This window comes from Oncorhynchus tshawytscha, unplaced genomic scaffold, assembly GCF_018296145.1.
Source record: "Oncorhynchus tshawytscha isolate Ot180627B unplaced genomic scaffold, Otsh_v2.0 Un_scaffold_14841_pilon_pilon, whole genome shotgun sequence".
NCBI classification, from domain to species: Eukaryota; Metazoa; Chordata; class Actinopteri; order Salmoniformes; family Salmonidae; genus Oncorhynchus; species Oncorhynchus tshawytscha.
In genome coordinates, this window is record NW_024609761.1 from 27,220 (window position 1) to 43,387 (window position 16,168).

The following is a 16,168-nucleotide window of genomic DNA, read 5'->3' on the forward strand; positions in this document are numbered from 1 at the left end:
ATAGGATCACATTGTGTCCTGGAGAGGAGTCCAGCACTGGATGGAGGTGTTTCCATATAGGAGGAGGGATGTGTGCCTAGAGGGGGAGATGGTTGTGAAGCGTACGGCTCCTGTTGGTCAACATACAGTAAGTGTTTCCATATAGCAGGAGGGCCTTTGTGCCTGGAGGGGGGAGATGGTTGTGAAGCGTATCGGCTCCTGTTGGTCAACATACAGTAAGTACCCCAGTATGTAGAGAGGGCTGCAGGTGTAGAGCCCCAAAGGCAACAGCTTGGATCTCCCATGTGTATCTGCAAGACATAGTTGTCTGAAAAGTCCACATGGATCAAGGTCTCCTCCGTTGCCATGTTTTTCCTGAGCTCACGGCAGCAGGTGTATTGCTGTTTACTGCTGAACAGGTGTTTACTTAAACCTGTGAATGTAGTTGTGGAGCAACTCGGTGAGGTTCTGCTGGGTGCTCTCAACAGTTCTCTAGACAGGGATCCCTATATGAGGAACTTTCTTTTCAATGGCCTTTGTCTTCTGTGACCCATTAGAGAAAGGAAACCTTTACCATAATAATAATAATAATAATAATAATTTTGCACACCCAATTTTTCAGTTTTTGATTTGTTAAAAAAGTTTGAAATATCCAATAAATGTCGTTCCACTTCATGATTGTGTCCCACTTGTTGTTGATTCTTCACAAAAAAATACAGTTTGTGTGGCAAAAGGTCGCAAAGTTCAAGGGGGCCGAATACTTTCGCAAGGCACTGTACCTGGAGAGGAGGACAGACTTTTACCATACCATCACATTTACCTGGAGAGGAGGACAGACTTTTACCATACCATCACATTTACCTGGAGAGGAGGACAGACTTTTACCATACCATCACATTTACCTGGAGAGGAGGACAGACTGTTACCATACCATCACATTTACCTGGAGAGGAGGACAGACTTTTACCATACCATCACATTTACCTGGAGAGGAGGACAGACTGTTACCATACCATCACATTTACCTGGAGAGGAGGACATCACTTTTACCATACCATCACATTTACCTGGAGAGGAGGACAGACTTTTACCATACCATCACATTTACCTGGAGAGGAGGACAGACTTTTACCATACCATCACATTTACCTGGAGAGGAGGACAGACTTTTTACCATACCATCACATTTACCTGGAGAGGAGGACAGACTTTTACCATACCATCACATTTACCTGGAGAGGAGGACAGACTTTTACCATACCATCACATTTACCTGGAGAGGAGGACAGACTTTTACCATACCATCACATTTACCTGGAGAGGAGGACAGACTGTTACCATACCATCACATTTACCTGGAGAGGAGGACAGACTTTTACCATACCATCACATTTACCTGAGAGGAGGACAGGTTACCATACCATCACATTTACCTGGAGAGGAGGACAGACCATACCATCACATTTACCTGGAGAGGAGGACAGACTTTTACCATACCATCACATTTACCTGGAGAGGAGGACAGACTTTTACCATACCATCACATTTACCTGGAGAGGAGGACAGACTTTTACCATACCATCACATTTACCTGGAGAGGAGGACAGACTACCATCACATTTACCATACCATCACATTTACCTGGAGAGGAGGACAGACTTTTACCATACCATCACATTTACCTGGAGAGGAGGACAGACTTTTTTACCATACCATCACATTTACCTGGAGAGGAGGACAGACTTTACCATACCATCACATTTACCTGGAGAGGAGGACAGACTTTTACCATACCATCACATTTACCTGGAGAGGAGGACAGACTTTTACCATACCATCACATTTACCTGGAGAGGAGGACAGACTTTTACCATACCATCACATTTACCTGGAGAGGAGGACAGACTGTTACCATACCATCACATTTACCTGGAGAGGAGGACAGACTTTTACCATACCATCACATTTACCTGGAGAGGAGGACAGACTGTTACCATACCATCACATTTACCTGGAGAGGAGGACACACTTTTACCATACCATCACATTTACCTGGAGAGGAGGACACACTTTTGTTTGCACAAAGCACACTCCCTGTACATGCACTTCTTGCTAGAGGATTCGCAGGATAACGTCTCTATCAAGCTCTCCAGATTTGAGGTCTCAATTACCTTCAGGAGATTCAGCTTCTCAGCCACACATCAGATTGTCATGGAGCTTACATAAAGAAGAATTTGTCTCAGTCAGACATGGAAGGGTGAACAGCCCAATAAGGTCTCAGGTGACAAAACAGAGCATAAGAGATTCTCAGCGTTCTCTGATAAAAAATCTTCTGTGCAGGTTTTTCATGGTGTCCTCCAGGAACCCTTTTCTGCATCTTGACTTCCTGCACAGTGATCGTTTGTTTCCTCCCAGTTGTGATCCGGCTCACATCATCTCCCAAAAAGAATGACTTGACCTTTCTCTGGAATGCGTTGGTGTGCCGGTTAGTGTGCTTCCTTTCAAAGGTGCAAAGGCATTGCCTCTCCAGATGTCGCGTGACGGGGTTGATTTTTTGGGGGCTCAAAATGGCCTCTGCTCCTCATGTGGTGAAGGACAGGAGACCACATGGTGTGCATGAAATGAATAGATTGTATATTTTTTATGGGTTAAAGTATCATTTTGAAATGTACTAGTTTTCCATCTTTATTTCATGTAACGGGGTTGAGTTGGTCAGCTCGACCATCCCCACCTGACTTTAAAAAACAACAAAATACAGATATAAAATAACATGATTACTTGCCTGTTTCTGTACCATGAAGATGGAAATTGTGAAATGATGTCACTTCCTGTTAATGATGGCACATAAAGGGTGGACTGAGCATTTTTTATTAGCAGAGTTTCGTTGGTGTGACGGGGTTGAGTATAGACTGAGGGAAAGAGGTCAAATTGTGTCATTTTAATCAATAATCATGTATTTATTTGATAAAAATACATTCTCAACAAAATAACACACATCTGTTTACATTAATGGAAGAAGTTATTAATTATGTGCACATTTTCATATTAATTTCCCAAGTAAAAATTATGTCAAATGCCTGGGGGACATGACACAATTCTTAGTGTCAGCTTAAAAAATAAGATGTTTTTTATAATAAGGTTTAAATGAATACTATATTTATTTCAATTCATTATACTGGACATTTCAATGTTTATACAAAATCTGTTAACGTTTCATTTCGGTGACCCAATACTTGAAATATAATATAAAAAGTCAAAGGGACTGAAATATTACCCCAGCCCAAGAATGACCCACTTGTATTCAACACTGAACTGTGTCAACCACAGAAGGTTGGTGCCACTTTAATTGGGGAGGACAAGTAATTGATAATGTCTGGAGAGGAATAGGATGGAATGGTGTCAAATACATCAAACATGTGGTTTCCATGGTTTCCTTGCATTTAATGCCATTCCATTCGCTCCGTTCCAGCCATTATTATGAGCCGTCCTCCCTCAGAAACATCCACTGATGTCAACTCATTTAGAGTTGAGTTTTATTCCAGTAAACATGGCAGCTTCAAGATGAATTGTGTAAACAACAAGGAATTCACTCATTTAAAAAACATCTATAAATCATTTCTTTGCATTTGGCCTATAGGTCTACATTTCCTAAGCAGAATGCGAATCAAAGCACTTCTGCTCCACTGATGACCACATGTAACAGGGCAGCCATGTTGTCATGATGTTAATCATGCTCCACAGGATGTTAATGTAACAGGGCAGCCATGTTGGATCATGCAGGATGTTAATCAAAGCACTGCTCCACTGATGACCACATGTAACAGGGCAGCCATGTTGGATCATGCAGGATGTTAATCAGGATGTTAAAGCACTTCTGCTCCACTGATGACCACATGTAACAGGGCAGCCATGTTGGATCATGCAGGATGTTAATCAAAGCACTTCTGCTCCACTGCTCCACTGATGACCATGACCATGTAACAGGGCAGCCATGTTGGATCATGCAGGATGTTAATCAAAGCACTTCTGCTCCACTGATGACCACATGTAACAGGGCAGCCATGTTGGATCATGCAGGATGTTAATCAAAGCACTTCTGCTCCACTGATGACCATATGTAACAGGGCAGCCATGTTGGATCATGCAGGATGTTAATCAAAGCACTTCTGCTCCACTGATGACCATATGTAACAGGGCAGCCATGTTGGATCATGCAGGATGTTAATCAAATCACAATACAGACAATAATAAGAAGCAGGAGTTAAACTGGTCAAACAAGTTGTAGGAGACATTTGGGCCAAACCTCTACGGATGTTGTGTGGTTTTTAGCTGTTCTGTATTTGTAAATTACATTTCATTTGTACACTAGAGGGCACTATATGGGTCAAATGCGTATAGGACAGGATACAGTAAATCTATATACATCACAGGAGGTTGGTGGCACCTTAATTGGGGATCACGGGACCATGGTAATGGCTGGAGTGAAACGAGTAGAATGGAATCAAATACCATTCACTCAATTCTCTCCATTCCGGACATTATAAGCTGTGCTCCCCTCAGCAGCTTCCTGTGATTATATGAACACCTGCAATCCTACTGGTGCTCGAGTGGCTATTCAGAACTTTTTACCTGGTCAGCCAAGACACATTGTTATAATCGGAGTCACCGCTAAGTCCGTTTATGGATTAATGCATATTCTTGTATTGATCTCAAGAGACATTTCATCGTTAAAGTCAGAGACCACTTTTCAAATGTTCAATATTTCCCACCATCCTTCTTTCTATAATGCAGACTACATGTGAAAGGATGGCTGCCATGGGACTAAGTCTCAAATGTGGTCAGGGGCTGGTATTTAACGCCTGATGTTTTGGACTTGTAGAGCATCACTCCGCACAGCATGGCAACGGCTGCTACGATACACCCAACCATCAACCCCATGTTCACGTTGGTCACTGGGAAGACAAGAAAACACACAAACACCTTTTATAACACAGAAACTCTTTGTGAAACAAAAAAACACCTGTTTATGCAGAGATGTTATTTCCTGTTGAACAATTCCACTGTAGAGGTCCTTCCTAAATGTGTAGTCATTTAGCAGACACTCTCTTAACCAGAGCAACTTACACTAGTGGTACATCCTCATGTATTTTCTTCTGGGATATGAACCCACAACCCTGGCATTGCAAGTGTCACACTTTACCAACTGAGCTACAGAGGACCATTGATAATATACTGTAATATACTGTATCGTCAATAACACAAAGTACAACATTTGATTTGTAGCTCATCTAAAGCTTCAGCCGTTTCCCTCAGGGTTAGCTTACCTGAGCTCTCTGAACTCTTTCTCAGGCGCAAAGGACCCTGGGAGATGTGGTGTTTGGCCGTTTGCATGGCGGCCTCTCTCTTGCGGTGGTGGTGGTGACCAGCAGGTTGGGGGGAGGTGGAGTTGACGCAGCCCTGGGCACACCGGGTGTTGGGGTTCCCAGCCTCACACAGGATCACTGAACAGCTGATGTACACCTATAGCCAGAGGGTTCAAAGGTCACTGAACAGCTGATGTACACCTATAGCCAGAGGATTCAAAGGTCACTGAACAGCTGATGTACACCTATAGCCACAGGGTGCAAAGGTCACTGAACAGCTGATGTACACCTATAGCCAGAGGGTTCAAAGGTCACTGAACAGCTGATGTACACCTATAGCCACAGGGTGCAAAGGTCACTGAACGGAGAGGATATAACCCTTGATACGATCCTTGAATGATTCAGCAATCTGTCCCCATTTACCTGGTCATGCATTCCGATGAATTTGAAAGCTTCCATTCCGAACTGGAAATGCCTCTGGTGACGCGGTGAGAAGATTTGAACCGTCTCGTCCACAATGCACCTGGTAAAAAAACACACAGTTAAAACCTAGAGTACAGTAAATATGTAAAGTACATACAGTAAGTGCAGTAAAACAATCTTTTAGTCTAGAATTCTCCCCAGCGTTTATACAAATGTCTCAAACCTGTCGTTTCTATTATCATCTCACATTACTGACAAGTGTCCACCCTGAGGTTGATGAATGCCTCAGTGTTTATATTTTAATATATATGTGTGTGTTTCCTTTCTCTAATCACCATTACTATTATTATTATTTTGAATGTTATTGTTGATGTCTTTATCTCACTTTGCTTTACCAACAGTAGCCTTGCCACTCGTGCTAATAAAGCTGATCTGAATCTGTGTGCTCAGTCTCACCCGTTTTCTATGATGGGGTAGGTGGGATGGTAGTCGGGGTTGTCGTACGGCGCCGCTCTGCAGGACTCCACAAAGAGCTCAGTGTTGTTCACAGTGGACACGGCCTCGATGTCCATGTAGATCATCTGCTTCACCTCCACGTCTAACGGGTAGTCACGGGGATCCACCATGTTGGCGAACTGGCTGGTCTGGTAGAACTCAAACTGGTAGGTGAACGTGCCGAAGCCTTTCTCCAGCACCGTGATGCTGTCCCTGTGTGCAGTGAAGCCCAGGGACACGTTGCCACGTTTGGCGTACTGGCAGTAGAACTGGAACTCCACCTGGTGGTGCCTGGTGATGATGTCGTTGGGGTTGTCGAAGGTGGTGATTTGGTTCTTGAAGATGAGGTTGTCGTCGTCCTCCTGGATTGAGAGAGATGGAGAGGAAAATCATCTAGACAGTTACATTGGTGGGCACTGAACTTTACACACGTCACCAAGATCAATCGTTTCAGTTCTGATATTGCTGTGAACCTCTTGGGGTTATGAGTGAGCATGTTGGTGTCTCTTTTGATGCAAAACTGTTCTGAGGGCAGATCTTCCCACAGGCAGCATAAATGCACCCCTCACCAAAACACTACATCTTGACCGTCTTAAACACTACCAATTCAAGATCTGTCAGCCTAGCTGGTGCCTTGGGGTGAATATCCCCTCGAACCAGGTTCAATATAGAGAACGCAGACAGACACACAGGAGTGAATGGGTCTCACACAAAGAGGAATACTGTACATGTGGCATCCCACTATAATATTTGACATCTCGGAGGCCTCACCTCTATCTGAGTGCCACAGGCATTGAGGGGGATGACTCCAATGATGTGGGTGCTGTTAGAGAGGCGTTGCAGGTCGCAGGCAGAGTTACTGGGATCGTTGAGGCGGAGGTGGTCCTCGTGAATTTCAGTAACAGAGGACTTCTCCACTTCTACCGTCATCTTGGTCTCGTCACACACCACCTTGGCTTTGACTGTCACGGGAGATATTTTCTTATTGTTGTATTTCTTCCTATCTTTTGCATAAATGTCTTAATCAATTCAATCTGACTGTGACCCGTGATTTGAGTTGGTTGGGGTCATTTTGAGTTTCATTTTTATCTTTCCTTCATGTTTGGTGATTTCAGATGTGTTGTCTAGGTATAGTATGTATCATACAGTATACACAGCTTCATCTGTTATCAAAGTGCACAATTATACAATCACACGCCACACCATATTGTCCAATCACACGCCACAGCATAATGTCCAATCACACACCACAGCATATTGTCCAATCACACACCACAGCATATTGTCCAATCACACACCACAGCATAATGTCCAATCACACACCACAGCATATTGTCCAATCACACACCACACCACATAGTCCAATCACACACCACAGCATATTGTCCAATCACACACCACATAGTCCAATCACACACCACAGCATATTGTCCAATCACACACCACATAGTCCAATCACACACCACAGCATATTGTCCAATCACACACCACAGCATATTGTCCAATCACACACCACAGCACATAGTCCAATCACACACCACAGCATATTGTCCAATCACACACCACAGCATATTGTCCAATCACACACCACAGCACATAGTCCAATCACACACCAGAGCATATTGATGGTGGAAGAATGTACAAACCCTTTCTGCGTCCAACCTCCACCACAACACATCTCATCTCAGACTGATAGACACTAGATCTGAAAGTGTTAGAGAAGATCAGGGTGAACAACGGAACAATATTATCATTACATGTATTATTAGTCTCTCTCTCTCATGTGAAATTAAATATCATAAAAAGAGGAAACTCCAGAGGGAAGTAGCAGAACACACAGGAAGTAGCAGAACACACAGGAAGTAGCAGAACACACAGGAAGTAGCAGAACACACAGGAAGTAGCAGAACGTACAGGAAGTAGCAGAACATACAAGAAGTAGCAGAACATACCGGAAGTAGTATAACGTACAGGAAGTAGCAGAATATACAGGAAGTAGAAGAACATACAGGAAGTAGCAGAACACACAGGAAGTAGAAGAAAATACAGGAAGTAGCAGAATATACAGGAAGTAGCAGAACATACAGGAAGTAGAAGAACATACCGGAAGTAGCAGAACATACCGGAAGTAGTATAACGTACAGGAAGTAGCAGAACATACAAGAAGTAGCAGAACATACCGGAAGTAGTATAACGTACAGGAAGTAGCAGAATATACAGGAAGTAGAAGAACATACAGGAAGTAGCAGAACACACAGGAAGTAGAAGAAAATACAGGAAGTAGCAGAACATACAGGAAGTAGCAGAACACACAGGAAGTAGCAGAACATACCGGAAGTAGTATAACGTACAGGAAGTAGCAGAATATACAGGAAGTAGAATAACGTACAGGAAGTAGCAGAACATACAGGAAGTAGCAGAACATACGGGAAGTAGCAGAACACACAGAAAGTAGCAGAACATACAGGAAGTAGCAGAACACACAGGAAGTAGCAGAACATACAGGAAGTAGCAGAACACACAGGAAGTAGCAGAACACACAGGAAATAGCAGAACATACAGGAAGTAGCAGCACATACAGGAAGTAGCAGAACACAAAGGAAGTAGCAGAACACACAGGAAGTAGCAGAACGTACAGGGAGTAGCATAATGTGCAGGAAGTCACAGAACATACAGGAAGTAGCAGAATATACAGGAAGTAGTAGAACGTACAGGAAGTAGCAGAACATACAGGAAGTAGAAGAGCAGTTCTGGTGATGTTTCTAGCATTATAAAACATAAGACCTACCCAGAAATCCCCTCAGCGATGAAGCAAATGGGGAAATACTCCCCCAGATTGTCCCGGATGGGTGTCCACCGGATGACAAACTCCCCCTGGGTAGTCATGACATTGGTGATGTTCAGAGGTCCACTGACGATGACATCATTAATCCTAGAAAGGAGATCAAACAGAAAAGGTCAATGCTAAGTGGGATCCTTGGATGACCCAACCCTGAATCCGAACCCTAACCTTAACCTCTCCTCTAACTTAAACCACTGTACACATCAATGATGTCGCTCTTGCTGCTGAGGATTCTCTGATCCACCTCTACCCAGACGATACCATTCTGTATACTTCTGGCCCTTCTTTGGACTGTGTTAACTAACCTCCAGATGAGTTTCAACGCCATACAACTCTCCTTCGGTGGCCTCCAACTGCTCTTAAATGCAAGTCAAACTAAATGCATGCTCTTCAACCGATCGCTACCAGCACCTGCCCGCCCGTCCAGCATCACTACTCTGGACGGTTTTGACTTAGAATATGTGGACATCTTCAAATACCTAGGTGTCTGGTTAGACTGTAAACTCTCCTTCCAGACTCACATTGAGCATCTCCAATCCAAAATGAAATCTAGAATCGGCTTCCTATTTCGCAACAAAGCATCCTTCAGTCATTATGCCAAACATACCCTCGTAAAACTGACTATCCTACCGATCCTTGACTTTGGCGATGTCATTTACAAAATAGCCTCCAACACTCTACTCAGCAAATTGGATGCAGTCTATCACAGCGCCATCATTTTTTTTGTCACCAAAGCCCCATTTACTACCCACCATGGCAACCTGTATGCCCTCATTGGCTGGCCCTCGTTTCATATTCGTCGCCAAAGGCACTGGCTCCAGGTTATCTATAAGTCTCTGCTAGGTAAAGCCCCGCCTTATCTCAGCTCACTGGTCACCATAGCAGCACCCACTCGTAGCACGCGCTCCAGCAGGTATATTTCACTGGTCACCCCCAAAGCCAATTCCTCCTTTGGCTGCCTTTCCTTCCAGTTCTCTGCTGCCAATGACTGGAACGAATTGCAAAAATCACTGAATCTGGAGACCCATATCTCCCTCACTAACTTTAAGCACCAGCTGTCAGAGCAGGTCACAGATCACTTCACCTTTACATAGCCCATCTGTAAATAGCCCACCCTTTGCTCCTTTGCACCCCAGTATCTCTACTTGCACATTCATCTTCTGCACATCTATTACTCCAGTCTCTATCACTCCAGTGTTTAATTGCTAAATTGTAATTATTATATTTCACCAATATGGCCTATTTATTGCCTTACCTCCCTTAACTTACCTCATTTGCACACACTGTATATATACACTTTTCTATTGTGTTTTTGACTGCATGTTTTGTTTATTCCATGTATAACTCTGTGTTGTTGTTTGTGTTGAACTGCTTTGCTTCATCTTGGCCAGGTCACAGTTGTAATTGAGAACTTGTTCTCAACTGGCCTACCTGGTTAAATAAAGGTGTTCTCAACTGGCCTACCTGGTTAAATAAAGGTGTTCTCAACTGGCCTACCTGGTTAAATAAAGGTGTTCTCAACTCGCCTACCTGGTTAAATAAAGGTGTTCTCAACTCGCCTACCTGGTTAAATAAAGGTGTTCTCAACTGGCCTACCTGGTTAAATAAAGGTGTTCTCAACTAGCCTACCTGGTTAAATAAAGGTGTTCTCAACTCGCCTACCTGGTTAAATAAAGGTGTTCTCAACTCGCCTACCTGGTTAAATAAAGGTGTTCTCAACTCACCTACCTGGTTAAATAAAGGTGTTCTCAACTCACCTACCTGGTTAAATAAAGGTGTTCTCAACTCGCCTCCCTGGTTAAATAAAGGTGTTCTCAACTAGCCTACCTGGTTTAATAAAGGTGTTCTCAACTCGCCTACCTGGTTAAATAAAGGTGTTCTCAACTGGCCTACCTGGTTAAATAAAGGTGTTCTCAACTGGCCTACCTGGTTAAATAAAGGTGTTCTCAACTCGCCTACCTGGTTAAATAAAGGTGTTCTCAACTGGCCTCCCTGGTTAAATACTAGCCTACCTGGTTAAATAAAGGTGTTCTCAACTCACCTACCTGGTTAAATAAAGGTGTTCTCAACTGGCCTACCTGGTTAAATAAAGGTGTTCTCAACTGGCCTACCTGGTTAAATAAAGGTGTTCTCAACTCGCCTACCTGGTTAAATAAAGGTGAAATATATGTATATTTTTTTATTTAAAAAAACTTTACCTAACCTTAACTCTTACCTTAACCGCTTTTAAATTGCAATTTATGTGGGGTGACATCAGAGTTGGACATCACAAGCATCTCACTTAGCAAAGCGACAGCCACACCAATCCAGATCAATCACAGAAAATACATTTTCTCTTAATTGGAAAACTCTTGGTGTTCTTAGACCTTTTGGTGAACGTATACAGTAGGCTGCATTAAGCTAAATAATTGATTGCAGAAGAAAATATTTGTAATCACTGAAAAAGTACTACAGGTGATAACGTTTTTAGATATAGCCAGGATGTGTTGTTAAAATCAGGACTAAACTGTTACAGCCAGGATGCACTGTTATAGCCAGGATGCATTGTTACAGCCAGGATGCATTGTTAAAATCAGGACTAAACTGTTACAGCCAGGACGCATTGTTAAAATCATGACTAAACTGTTACAGCCAGGATGCACTGTTATAGCCAGGACTGCACTGTTACAGCCAGGATGGACTGTTACAGCCAGGACGGACTGATACAGCCAGGATGCACTGTTACAGCCAGGACGGACTGTTACAGCCAGGACGGACTGATACAGCCAGGATGCATTGTTACAGCCAGGATGCATTGTTACAGCCAAGACGGACTGTTACAGCCAGGATGCATTGTTACAGCCAGGACGGACTGTTACAGCCAGGATGCATTGTTACAGCCAGGACGGACTGTTACAGCCAGGATGCATTGTTACAGCCAGGATGCATTGTTACAGCCAGGACGGACTGTTACAGCCAGGACGGACTGATACAGCCAGGATGCATTGTTACAGCCAGGACGACCTGTTACAGCCAGGATGCATTGTTACAGCCAGGACAGACTGTTACAGCCAGGACGGACTGTTACAGCCAGGACGGACTGTTACAGCCAGGACGGACTGTTACAGCCAGGACGGACTGATACAGCCAGGATGCATTGTTACAGCTAGGATGCATTGTTACAGCCAAGACGGACTGTTACAGCCAGGATGCATTGTTACAGCCAGGACAGACTGTTACAGCCAGGATGCATTGTTACAGCCAGGACGGACTGTTACAGCCAGGATGCATTGTTACAGCCAGGATGCATTGTTACAGCCAGGACGGACTGTTACAGCCAGGACGGACTGATACAGCCAGGATGCATTGTTACAGCCAGGACGACCTGTTACAGCCAGGATGCATTGTTACAGCCAGGACGGACTGTTACAGCCAGGACGACCTGTTACAGCCAGGATGCATTGTTACAGCCAGGACAGACTGTTACAGCCAGGATGCATTGTTACAGCCAGGACGGACTGTTACAGCCAGGATGCATTGTTACAGCCAGGACAGACTGTTACAGCCAGGACAGACTGTTACAGCCAGGACGGACTGTTACAGCCAGGACGGACTGTTACAGCCAGGACGGACTGTTACAGCCAGGATGACCTGTTACAGCCAGGACGCACTGTTACAGCCAGGACGGACTGATACAGCCAGGACGGACTGTTACAACCAGGATGACCTGTTACAACCAGGATGCATTGTTACAGCCAGGATGACATGTTACAACCAGGATGCATTGTTACAGCCAGGATGACATGTTACAGCCAGGACGGACTGTTACAGCCAGGATCTATTGTTAAATTCAGGACTAAACTGTTACATCCAGGATCTATTGTTAAAATTAGGACTAAACTGTTACATCCAGGATCTATTGTTAAAATCAGGACTAAACTGTTACATCTAGGATGACATGTTACAACCAGGACGCACTGTTACAGCCAGGATGTGTTGTTACAGCCAGGACGGACTGTTACAGCCAGGATGCATTGTTACAGCCAGGACGGACTGTTACAGCCAGGATGCATTGTTACAGCCAGGACAGACTGTTACAGCCAGGATGCATTGTTACAGCCAGGATGCATTGTTACAGCCAGGACGGACTGTTACAGCCAGGACGGACTGATACAGCCAGGACGGACTGATACAGCCAGGATGCATTGTTACAGCCAGGACGGACTGTTACAGCCAGGATGCATTGTTACAGCCAGGATGCATTGTTACAGCCAGGACAGACTGTTACAGCCAGGATGCATTGTTACAGCCAGGACGGACTGTTACAGCCAGGATGCATTGTTACAGCCAGGACAGACTGTTACAGCCAGGACAGACTGTTACAGCCAGGACGGACTGTTACAGCCAGGACTAAACTGTTACATCCAGGATCTATTGTTAAAATCAGGACTAAACTGTTACATCTAGGATGACATGTTACAACCAGGACGCACTGTTACAGCCAGGATGTGTTGTTACAGCCAGGATGGACTGTTACAGCCAGGATGCATTGTTACAGCCAGGACGGACTGTTACAGCCAGGATGCATTGTTACAGCCAGGACAGACTGTTACAGCCAGGATGCATTGTTACAGCCAGGATGCATTGTTACAGCCAGGACGGACTGTTACAGCCAGGACGGACTGATACAGCCAGGATGCATTGTTACAGCCAGGACGGACTGTTACAGCCAGGACGACCTGTTACAGCCAGGATGCATTGTTACAGCCAGGACAGACTGTTACAGCCAGGATGCACTGTTACAGCCAGGACGGACTGTTACAGCCAGGATGCATTGTTACAGCCAGGATGCATTGTTACAGCCAGGACGGACTGTTACAGCCAGGACGGACTGTTACAGCCAGGATCTATTGTTAAATTCAGGACTAAACTGTTACATCCAGGATCTATTGTTAAAATTAGGACTAAACTGTTGCATCCAGGATCTATTGTTAAAATCAGGACTAAACTGTTACATCTAGGATGACATGTTACAACCAGGACGCACTGTTACAGCCAGGATGTGTTGTTACAGCCAGGACGGACTGTTACAGCCAGGATGACCTGTAACAACCAGGAGTTCAAGCACTAGAAATATAATCCTGGGTACAATACTGTATTATAGACTATCATGTCTCTTACGTTGAGTGTGTAGCCTCGGCCTTGACCCTGAACTCCAGCTCTTTGTTGACCTCGGCGTGGAGATGTTCTCCGTTGTGTGGTGTCGGCTGCACAAACCTGGGCAGGTACATACCCTCATCGCAGGACGGAACACTAGAGTCCACTGAAGTGGAAAAGACACAAACGTACACAAGTAAAGGCCAATACTTCACAAATAAATGCCATGTTTGATGTTGTTTAAAGAATAAATATGTCCAATCCTCCATCCAGGGGGTGGCAGGTAGCCTAGTGGTTAGAGCGTTGGGCCAGTTACCAAGAAGTTGCCCTGTTTAATCCCCGAGCTGACAAGGTAAACATCTGTTGTTCTGCCCCTGAACAAGATAGTTAACCCACTGTTCCCTGGTAGGCTGTCTTTTTAAATAAGAATTTGTTCTTAACTGATTTGCCTAGTTAAATAGGCAAAGGTTCAATATATAAACAAATCCAATGCATTGTTAACCATCAGAAGAGGAGTCTCACCCAGAAGAGAGAAATGCAGAGGGAGTTTGCTGAGGGGAGCAGTGGAGGGATACAGGCTTCCTGGGATGGTGGTGGTCCAGGTGGTGGTGGTAGTGGGCCTAGTGGTGGTGGTAGTGGGCCAGGGGGTGGTTGTAGTGGGCAAGGGGGTGGTTGTAGTGGGCCAGGGGTGGTGGTAGTGGGCCAGGGGGTGGTTGTAGTGGGCCAGGGGGTGGTTGTAGTGGGCCAGGGGGGTGTGGTGGTAGTGGGCCAGGGGGTGGTGGTGGTAGTGGGCCAGGGGGTGGTGGTAGTGGGCCAGGGGGTGGTGGTGGTAGTGGGCGGGGTGGTGGTGGTGGTAGTGGGCCAGGGGGTGGTGGTGGTAGTGGGCCAGGGGTGGTGGTGGTAGTGGGCGGGGTGGTGGTGGTGGTGGTAGTGGGCCAGGGGGTGGTGGTGGTAGTGGGCCAGGGGGTGGTGGTGGTAGTGGGCCAGGGGGTGGTGGTAGTGGGCCAGGGGGTGGTGGTGGTAGTGGGCGGGGTGGTGGTAGTGGGCCAGGGCGTGGTGGTAGTGGGCCAGGGGTGGTGGTGGTGGTAGTGGGCCAGGGGTGGTGGTGGTAGTGGGCGGGGTGGTGGTGGTGGTAGTGGGCCAGGGGGTGGTGGTGGTAGTGGGCGGGGTGGTGGTGGTGGTAGTGGGCCAGGGGGCGACAGTGGTGGTTTGGCTCCACCACCACCAAGGAGAAGGAGTTGTGGTGGTTTGGCTCCACCACCAAGGAGAAGGAGTTGTGGTGGTTTGGCTCCACCACCAAGGAGAAGGAGTGGTGGTGGTTTGGCTCCACCACCAGGGATAGGAGACGGTTGTTTGGTAGCTGGCGCGTCGGCGTCTCCCTGCATGAAGCGGTGCCCTGGAGGAACTAGAGCCATCGGTGTAGGACAGGGTGATGTGTTGGTTAGGAAAGTCCTCTACAACCAGCTCAAACCCGTAGACGCCACTCGTTGAAGTGTAGCCGTATTGTAAGGAGCAAGAGCCCTAACAGTGAAGAGGTTAGAACACAAATGGAATAGCTGGTTAAGACCAAAGACAATATATCAACAATCACATGAGATTCAAGGTGTTGAAAATAACTGCCCACACCAACCTGATCCAGGTAGAAACCTGAAGGCTGATCACACCTATCGCACTCAGGTCTGACCAATCCGTATCTGCATCTGACACGATCACCGTCAGGGTCAAAGGCCATGAGGTTGTAGGACCTCTGACAGTTCTGGGGAACACTACAATGACATGAGTCAGAAATACAACATATGAAATTAGTAAATTCTACGGGCTCTATTTGAACAAACCTAACACAACGGTCAGTCTAAGAGCTGGCAGTAGAGCTACATTTTAGTTATTTTCACCACCACAATTAAATGTGCAGTTGCTGGCAGTGGTGCAA

General features: G+C 45.5%; 1 protein-coding gene across 1 annotated transcript; it reads right to left on the reverse strand.

Annotated features, from left to right (window-relative positions):
* Window positions 1-3,960: 3,960 nt before the first annotated feature.
* On the reverse strand, window positions 3,961-14,973 carry LOC112248131 (CUB and zona pellucida-like domain-containing protein 1). Its single transcript, XM_042317663.1, has 9 exons — window positions 14,761-14,973; window positions 14,263-14,404; window positions 9,049-9,192; window positions 7,907-7,965; window positions 7,032-7,222; window positions 6,222-6,622; window positions 5,766-5,865; window positions 5,304-5,499; window positions 3,961-4,931 (listed from the first exon to the last, which is right to left on the reverse strand). The coding sequence occupies exons 2-9, from the start codon at window positions 14,370-14,372 to the stop codon at window positions 4,801-4,803; spliced, it is 1,332 nt and encodes a 443-aa protein (XP_042173597.1). The 5' UTR covers window positions 14,373-14,404; window positions 14,761-14,973; the 3' UTR covers window positions 3,961-4,800.
* Window positions 14,974-16,168: the final 1,195 nt, after the last annotated feature.

Bases quoted from the DNA above. Each gene is read 5' to 3' on its own strand.
- LOC112248131 (XM_042317663.1), bottom strand. From the start codon at position 14,372: ATGTACCTGCCCAGGTTTGTGCAGCCGACACCACACAACGGAGAACAT. The intron at 9,193-14,262 runs GTAAGAGACATG...TCTCCTTTCTAG, and splicing joins GCCGAGGCTACACACTCAAC to GATTAATGATGTCATCGTCA. The intron at 5,866-6,221 runs GTGAGACTGAGC...TTTTTTTACCAG, and splicing joins TACCCCATCATAGAAAACGG to GTGCATTGTGGACGAGACGG.